Source organism: Cherax quadricarinatus, chromosome 9 (assembly GCF_038502225.1).
Source record: "Cherax quadricarinatus isolate ZL_2023a chromosome 9, ASM3850222v1, whole genome shotgun sequence".
Taxonomy (NCBI): domain Eukaryota; kingdom Metazoa; phylum Arthropoda; class Malacostraca; order Decapoda; family Parastacidae; genus Cherax; species Cherax quadricarinatus.
Window position 1 is genome coordinate 8,072,381 of NC_091300.1, and position 10,657 is coordinate 8,083,037.

At 36.8% G+C, this 10,657-nt stretch overlaps 1 protein-coding gene across 1 annotated transcript; it reads left to right on the forward strand.

The window, feature by feature from the left end:
- Positions 1 to 1,720: 1,720 nt before the first annotated feature.
- LOC128686019 (neurogenic differentiation factor 1-like) lies at positions 1,721 to 3,422 on the forward strand. Its single transcript, XM_053772651.2, has 2 exons — positions 1,721 to 1,788; positions 1,947 to 3,422. The coding sequence occupies exon 2, from the start codon at positions 2,100 to 2,102 to the stop codon at positions 2,928 to 2,930; it is 831 nt and encodes a 276-aa protein (XP_053628626.2). The 5' UTR covers positions 1,721 to 1,788; positions 1,947 to 2,099; the 3' UTR covers positions 2,931 to 3,422.
- Positions 3,423 to 10,657: the final 7,235 nt, after the last annotated feature.

The following is a 10,657-nucleotide window of genomic DNA, read 5'->3' on the forward strand; positions in this document are numbered from 1 at the left end:
TGAGGTTATTAATCTCAGCACCAGAGGCATGGAGAGAGCAGATCACCTGAGCACAAATATTACGACCACTTTAAGCACTAAGATAGAGATTATGGTAAACTTGCAGCGTGTATGCACATAGAAATACATATATATATATATATATATATATATATATATATATATATATATATACACTGAATGTCAACACACTGTGATGGTTATAGTGGAACACCATGTATATCACTGAACAAGCACTTGGAACCCGCTTACAAATCTACAAGGATGTATTGAACAAGGAACTTAAGCGCATTAGTGATCTAGGCTAGACTGAACAAGCACCTTGAGCCCACTAGTGATCTAGGTTAGATTCGACGAGTTCCTGGAGCCTACTAGTGATCTAGATTATTTTCAACAAGCCTCTGGAGCCAACTAGTGTTGATCTAAGCTAGATTCGACAAACACCTGCAGCCTACTAGTAATACAGGTTTCAGGGGATACAGCGTCCAACAAAAACTTATTCTCCACTCTGGGTCTTTTCTTTAAAAAAATAAAAGTCGTACCATAGGAGGTATCCTAAACATAAAATTAAAATATAATATAATATATTCACGTATACACCTAAAAGTGTACAACTTTTTTTTAGAGATCAAAGCATTCTTGATCATTAGTACAGAAGTATATTGTAGACTTAATGACCCTCGTGCAGTCGATGGAATTCAAACCTAAATTAACTAATTCGTTCTTTATACAATGAGAGTTTTGGTCAGTCCCTTTATTGAGGAGGGAGGGAGGGGGGGTTGAAGCATTTCTTTTTTACGTGTTTGTGTATTCTTAAGTGGTACCCTTGGCGACGCCTTTTACAGTTGAGAAGCTTATTTAAAGCTAAGAAAGTGACGCTTATTGCGAATTTAATAAACCCGCTTAGAGGAGCGGAGGATCGAGCCTTCAACACTCCTCCGCTGAATGACCCACACTGGTTTAGCACTTCACTTAATAATAATAATAATAATAAAAATAATAATAATAATGATAGTTAATAATAATAATAATAATAATAATAATAATAATAATGATAGTTAATAATAATAATAATAATTAATAATAATAATAATACATTCACTAGGACGATCCCAACAAGCTTTCCCACTTACAAAAAAACTCCAACTGATGAAACAGGGACAGTAATGTAACTGGTTAAGTGACCCGAGGGGGGTCACAGCAGGTGGGAAATGGGAGGTTGTTAGGTCCGATCCGAGGACAGGGAAGGAGGTAGTATCAATTTCTTGGATCAAGAGCCCTTCACAAGCATCAAGGCTCCCCTCCCTCCTCGAAAGGTACGTACGTTGGTAAAGCTTTCATGTGTGTGTGTGTGTGTGTGTGTGTGTGGAGTCAAGGCCGGGGTGACCTCTCCCAGCCAGGTCAAAGCTGCTCACAAACGCATCCATTACTGGGTGACACAAGGTGACCCAGGCACGTCAGACACCACAGTCATCTCGTCTGACCCCTGAATGGCTTGCCACAAACAAAAAAAACGGGAGAATCTCGATAAAATAAGATGAAACGACGAAAACAGGCGAAATATGCTAGGAATCACGGGTATTGTGTCTAGTGGCTGTACAGGGCAGGAGAGAGAGGGGGGTACGGATAGAGAGAGAGAGAGAGAGAGAGAGAGAGAGAGAGGGAGGGAGGGAGAGAAGACTCAGCTGTGTGGGGTACACGCAGAGGTGAGTGCTCAGTGGTTTAGGCTCTGCCTGTCCGAGAATACGTGTGGTACTACTCCTGCCAGCTTGCCTCCTTCCCTTCTGGGTAAGGCTACACGAAGGGTGCTCCTAATTTTAGCCCCTGCTTCTTCCCAGTCACTGGGCCACTAATGGACTTGACGTGGTGAAAGAACCAAATAAAACCGAAAAAAAGCGTTTTCTATTTTTAATTATAAATTTGGTATTTTTGTTTTTATGCTGCAGGTGGTCGAGACTCGAGAAGAAAAGGTGGGTCAGACGAGGATATTATGGTACTTCTGCCCTAACTTTGGCGTATATACGATTCAAGATTAAGTGAGGTTGCTACCTTACTTTACCTTGAAAGCTTCAGCAGAGTACTGATCGTGTCCTCCCATCATGGCAAAATCAGAAACTGCAGTGAGTGTGCATGAACAGGTGACAGTGTCAGTGGATGATAACAACAATGACAATGACTGTAGCAAACACAGAAACGACAACGACTTGCACCATACTGGAAATCCCGACAAGGACAGCAGCGACTTTACCAGCTGTCAAAACGTCAATAGCAACAAGAAGGCCGGAGTTGCAGGTCTCAAGTACCAGCTGCGGCCGCGCTCCGTCAAAGTGCGGCATTGTTACGACAGTGAGTGGAGCTTCCAGGACACGCTGCGGCATAAGCCGCGGCCGCCGCCTCTCTCCAGGTACCGCAGGAAGACTGCCAACGCCCGCGAGAGGTACCGTATGAGGCAGATCAACACCGCCTTTGATAGCCTGCGTGGTGTGTTGCCGTCATGGGTATGTAGTCGAAGAGCCTCCTCTGACCTGACCAAGATCACAACATTAAAGCTGGCTTCAGCCTACATTAGGTCCCTCCAAGACATTCTGGACGGCAACGCTCAGCAAGACACCTACTCCTGGGTCCTCTCCAGTATCTTCAGTGACGCTCCCAGCCCTCAGCAACCCCAGTCTGTCCACCACTACAACCCCAGCACATTTCCTAGCAAGACTCAGCTGCAGCAGCAGCAGGACTCAGAGCACCCAACCACAGATTCCGAGTTAGTGTCTCTCCTATATGGAGCCTCCGACTCTTGCAACTACCAAGACAATCTGGAAACCTTCTCGTACCTGTCTTCTGGCCCAGACACTGATACCGTCACGTTGCTCCTTCTGGGAACCGAACTGCCTCGCTGCTGGGGAGAAACCAAACATACTCTTCCTGTATCATGACGAAGGCCCTGTGTAGACAAGGAAACGTTCTTGTGATTCTCCGGACAAGCTTGACGTTGGTAGCCCACTAATTACTTACGTCTGTTCTCAAACAAGCTGCGAGACTGGTCCTTAAGACTTTCTCCGATAAATCTTTGGTGTCACTTAAAGAAACCGAAATTATGATGCCAGCCATCGTGTAAAAGAACATTAAAGATTCAGAGAGGTTCGATGAATGTATTAGCATACCTCCTCCTTGGTACAGAATATGAACAGTTTCGAAAAATTCAGAGTAAAAAAACAAAAAATGCTGTACAGCATTCAAGACTTGAGTTCAGGGGTACGTGTGCGCTCTTACATATTAGTTAGCATGATGAAGACATTGGTTGTTACTTATCAGTGGGGAGGGACGTGGCAGGAGACGTGGGCCAGCAGATAATACCATGATTTACCTCTCTCTCTTGCATGTTTAGGTCTGACTAGTGGGACGTTACCTTCACCGCTACATTCTCAGATTTTTTTTTTAGTAATAAAGCTCATATACTGTATATATATATATATATATATATATATATATATATATATATATATATATATATATATATATATATATATATATATATATATATATATATATATATATATATATATATTAATATATATATATATATATATATATATATATATATATATATATATATATATATATCTATATATATATATATATGTCATGCCGAATAGGTAAAACGTGCGATTATGGCTTAAATAGTAACGCTCTTCTTGCCAAATAAGGCAAGCAAAAATTTGTGTATGCAATAATTTCGCTAATTAGGCTAAATTAAATTGCGCTTGATATAATAAGGTTAGGTAAGTTTTCTAAGGTTCTTTTGGTACAAAATTATTAATTTTTACATTAACATAAATGAAAAAAATATATCTTTAAACGTATAAGAGAAATTTTTAGAAAGCACTTAATTTTAAATGAGTTCTTGCTAATTGACCAGTTTTACCTATTTGGTACGACACACACACACACACACACACACACACACACACACACACACACACACACACACACACACATATCCACCAAAGTACGGTGATCAAAAAAACGGAAACGCATTCATTATCGTTTAGTTAACAGCTGTCTTGTCAGAAGTATGTAGACATCACATTTAAAATTACCCATGAACTACAACTTTCCCCACTAATCTTCTAGAATTGTGATGCTGTACTTCTCGTCGCCAGGACTCAAATCCGGTTAACCCGTTTTCCCTGAATTCTTTCATAAATGTTAGTTTGCTCACACTCCAACAGCACTTCAACTTCTCTGCCTGATACACTCACACATGACTTTCTCACACTCTTCCTCTAGCCCTGTCAAGAGTGGGCAATCTCGGCCCCTTCTTCCTTCCACCCCACATTTATACACCCTCTTGGGAACCTATTCTGCTCATCCCTTTCTAAATAAGAAAACCATCTCAATTCCCTCTTCAGTTTTCTGCAGTTATATCCCTCGTACCATCAGAGCAACTTCTAATTTCTTTAGTCTTTTTCCATTGAATGGTATTCACGCCACTTTCTCAATATAAAAACATCACCACTGCCTCCAGCCTCCTCCTCACATCAACATCTGAAGACTGTCTTCACATCCATATTGACATCAATACACTTGGGTATATTCCTCCGTTTTTTACCTACATTGATAAACCTCTTCCAGTTCACCGACGTATCAAGATTCCTCTTATATTATTCATGGTATAGAATACCGTCAAGTTGATGAATAAGTCTCATTTGCAAAACTTAAGTGTATACTTCTATTGCTTCCGGTATTGCATTCGTCTGTATTCAAGTGAAGAAGCCTGAGGTGTAGGCGAGAAGTTTCGGTAGAGACATCCAAGTGTTGCAAATGTTGTCTTGATTATCAACACTCCAGTTATTCTATGTTTCTTATCTCATCTCTTTTATGATTCATCTCGTCTATCATAGACACATCTATCATAGACACATCTATCATAGACACATCTATCATAGACATATCTATCATAGACATATCTATCATATACACATCTACCATAGACACATCTATCATAGACACATCTATCATAGACATATCTATCATAGACACATCTACCAAAGACACATCTATCATAGACATATCTACCATAGACACATCTATCATAGACACATCTATCATAGACATATCTATCATAGACATATCTATCATAGACACATCTATCAAAGACACATCTATCATAGACATATCTATCATAGACATATCTATCATAGACACATCTGTCATAGACACATCTACGATAGACACAGCTATCATAGACACATCCATCATAGACACATCTGTCATAGACATATCTATCATAGACACATCTATCATAGACACATCTACGATAGACGCAGCTATCATAGACACATCTATCATAGACACATCTATTATAGACATATCTATCATAGACACAACTATCATAGACACATCTATCATAGACACAACTATCATAGACACATCTATCATAGACACATTTATCATAGACACATCTATCATAGACACATCTATCATAGACACATTTATTATAGACACATCTATCATACAGACATCTATCACAGACACATTTATCATAGACACATCCATCATAAACACATCTATCATAGACACATCCATCACAGACACATCTATCATAGACACATCTATCATAGACACATGTATCATAGACACATCTATCATAGACACATCTATCATAGACACATCTATCATAGACACATCTATCATAGACACATTTATCATAGACAAATCTATCATACAGACATCTATCACAGACACATTTATCATAGACACATCTATCATACAGACATCTATCACAGACACATTTATCATAGACACATCCATCATAAACACATCTATCATAGACACATCCATCACAGACACATCTATCATAGACACATCTATCATAGACACATGTATCATAGACACATCTATCATAGACACATCTATCATAGACACATGTATCATAGACACATCTATCATAGACACATCTATCATAGAGACATCTATCATAGACACATCTATCATAGACACATCTATCATAGACACATCTATCATAGACACATCTATCATAGACACATCCATCACAGACACATCTATCATAGACACATCTATCATAGACGCATCTATCATAGACACATCTATCATAGACACATCTATCATAGACACATCCATCATAGACACATCTATCATAAACACATCTATCAAAAACACATTTATCAAAGACACATCTATCATAGTCACATCTATCATAGACACATCCATCATAGACACATCATAAACACATCTATAATAGACACAATTATCAAAGACACATCTATCATAGACACATCTATCATAGACACATCTATCATAGACACATCTATCATAGACACATCTATCATAGACACATTTATCATAGATACATTTATCATAGATACATCTGTCACAGACACATCTATCATAGACACATCTGTCATAGACACATCCATCATAGACACATCTATCATAAACATCTATCATAGACACATTTATCATAGACACATCTATCATAGACACATCTATCATAGGCACATCCATCATAGACACATCTATCATAGACACATCCATCATAGACACATCTATCATAGACACATCTATCATAGACACATCTATCATAGACACATCTATCATAGATACATCTATCATAGACACATTTATCATAGACACATCTATCATAGACACATCTATCATAGACACATCTATCATAGACACATCTATCATAGACACATTTATCATAGACACATCTATCATAGACACATCTATCATAGACACATCTATCATAGACACATCTATCATAGATACATCTATCATAGACACATTTATCATAGACACATTTATCATAGACAAATCTATCATAGACACATCTATCATAGACACATTTATCATAGACACATCTATCATAGACACATCTATCATAGACACATCTATCATAGACACATCTATCATAGATACATCTATCATAGACACATTTATCATAGACACATCTATCATAGACACATCTATCATAGATACATCTATCATAGACACATTTATCATAGACATATCTACCATAGACACATTTGTCATAGACACATCTATCATAGACACATCTATCATAGATACATCTATCATAGACACATCTATCATAGACAAATCTATCATAGACACATCTATCATAGACATATTTATCATAGACACAGCTATCATAGACACATCTATCATAGACACATCTATCATAGACACATCTATCATTGACATATTTATCATAGATACATCTATCATAGACACATCTATCATAGACCCATCTATCATATACACATCTATCATAGACACATCCCTCAAAGACACATCTGTCAGAGACACATCTATCATAGACACATCTATCATAGACACATCTATCATAGACACATCCATCATAGACACATTTATCATAGACACATCTATCAAAGACATATCTAACATAGACACATCTATCATAGACACATTTATCATAGACACATCTATCATAGACACATCTATCATAGTCACATTTATCATAGATACATTTATCATAGACACATTTATCATAGACACATCTATCATAGACACATCTATCATAGACACATCTATCATAGACACATCTATCATAGACACATCTATCATAGACACATTTATCATAAACACATCTATCATAGACACATCTATCATAGACACATCTATCAAAGACATATCTATCATAGACACATCTATCATAGACACATCCGTCATAGACACATTTATCATAGACACATCTATCAAAGACATATCTAACATAGACACATCTATCATAGACACATCTATCACAGACACATCTATCATAGACACATCTATCATAGACACATCCATCATAGACACATCTATCATAGACACATCTATCATAGACACATCTATCATAGACACATCCCTCATATACTCATTTATCATAGACACATCTATCATAGACACATCTATCATAGACACATCTATCATAGACACCTCTATCATAGATACATCTATCATAGACACATCTATCATAGACACATCTATCATAGACACATGTATCATAGACATATGTATCATAGACACATCTATCATAGACACATCTATCATAGACACATCTATCATAGACACATCTATCATAGACACATCCATCATAGACACATCTATCATAGACACATCTATCATAGACACATCTATCATAGACACATCTATCATAGACACATCCATCATAGACACATCTATCATAGACACATCTATCATAGACACATCCATCATAGACACATCTATCATAGACACATATATCATAGACACATCTATCATAGACACATCTATCATAGACACATCCATCATAGACACATCTATCATAGACACATATATCATAGACACATCTATCATAGACACATCTATCATAGACACATCTATCATAGACCCATCTATCATATACACATCTATCATAGACACATCCCTCATAGACACATCTGTCAGAGACACATCTATCATAGACACATCTATCATAGACACATCTATCATAGACACATCCATCATAGACACATTTATCATAGACACATCTATCAAAGACATATCTAACATAGACACATCTATCATAGACACATCTATCATAGACACATCTATCATAGACACATCTATCATAGTCACATTTATCATAGATACATTTATCATATACACATTTATCATAGACACATCTATCATAGACACATCTATCATAGACACATCTATCATAGACACATCTATCATAGACACATCTATCATAGACACATTTATCATAAACACATCTATCATAGACACATCTATCATAGACACATCTATCAAAGATATATCTATCATAGACACATCTATCATAGACACATCCGTCATAGACACATTTATCATAGACACATCTATCAAAGACATATCTAACATAGACACATCTATCATAGACACATCTATCACAGACACATCTATCATAGACACATCTATCATAGACACATCCATCATAGACACATCTATCATAGGCACATCTATCATAGACACATCTATCATAGACACATCCCTCATATACTCATTTATCATAGACACATCTATCATAGACACATCTATCATAGACACATCTATCATAGACACCTCTATCATAGATACATCTATCATAGACACATCTATCATAGACACATCTATCATAGACACATGTATCATAGACATATGTATCATAGACACATGTATCATAGACACATCTATCATAGACACATCTATCATAGACACACCTATCATAGACACATCCATCATAGACACATCTATCATAGACACATCTATAATAGACACATCTATCATAGACACATCTATCATAGACACATCCATCATAGACACATCTATCATAGACACATCTATCATAGACACATCCATCATAGACACATCTATCATAGACACATATATCATAGACACATCTATCATAGACACATCTATCATAGACACATCCATCATAGACACATCTATCATAGACACATATATCATAGACACATCTATCATAGACACATCTATCATAGACACATCCATCATAGACACATCCATCATAGACACATCTATCATAGACACATCCATCATAGACACATCTATCATAGACACATATATCATAGACACATCTATCATAGACACATCTATCATAGACACATCCATCATAGACACATCCATCATAGACACATCTATCATAGACACATCTATCATAGACACATCTATCATAGACACATCTATCATAGACACATCTATCATAGACACATCTATCATAGACAGATCCATCATAGACACATCTATCATAGACACATCTATCATAGACACATCCATCATAGACACATCTATCATAAACACATATATCATAGACACATCTATCATAGACACATCTATCATAGACACATCCATCATAGACACATCTATCATAGACACATCTATCATAGACACATCCATCATAGACACATCTATCATAGACACATCTATCATAGACACATCTATCATAGACACATCTATCATAGACACATCTATCATAGACACATACACATCCCCTCACAAGTATTCACTTCCCTATACATTTCCCCATTATACTTTTACAATTCACTACTTCACTGCAGAGGATTTTTCTTCTTACATCACATTGCTCTTGTTTACGTTACTTATAGCGTCCATTGTTTACACCTCGCTACCCAGACTCCTTCACCAACCTTCAGAACTTCACAACTTTCCCTCTACAGGTCTGTCATCAGCACAGAACATCTGTGACACCTCTTTCTTCCCCTCAGATTCGTGGTCATAATACCACTCCTCCCTCCATCTCTCCATCTCTCCATCTCTCCAGCATTTACCTCTTTCACTGAGGCCAAATATACTGGAAAAATAGCACCCTTCCCTCTCCTGCATATCTTAAAAATAAACCACACTCAATAGCTGACCACCGACTGTGTACATCTACATCTGCTACACTGATCCTTATGTACGTATTAGGAATAAAGAGCAGGTGGGCTTAACCTGTTTATAAAAGTAAGATGGTTAAAACAACAAGCATAAAATAAAAATGAAAGATCAAATGACAGAAGTTTAATTATAATAAGACCTATATTAAAATACTAAATAATCCTGACATGAATGAAAAACACAGGATAAAGAAAGGTTATGTAAAACAAAATTCTCAACAATCTTGGAATTTCTCACACAAATG

Coding starts and splice junctions, on each gene's coding strand:
- LOC128686019 (XM_053772651.2), top strand. CDS start 2,100: ATGGCAAAATCAGAAACTGCAGTGAGTGTGCATGAACAGGTGACAGTG.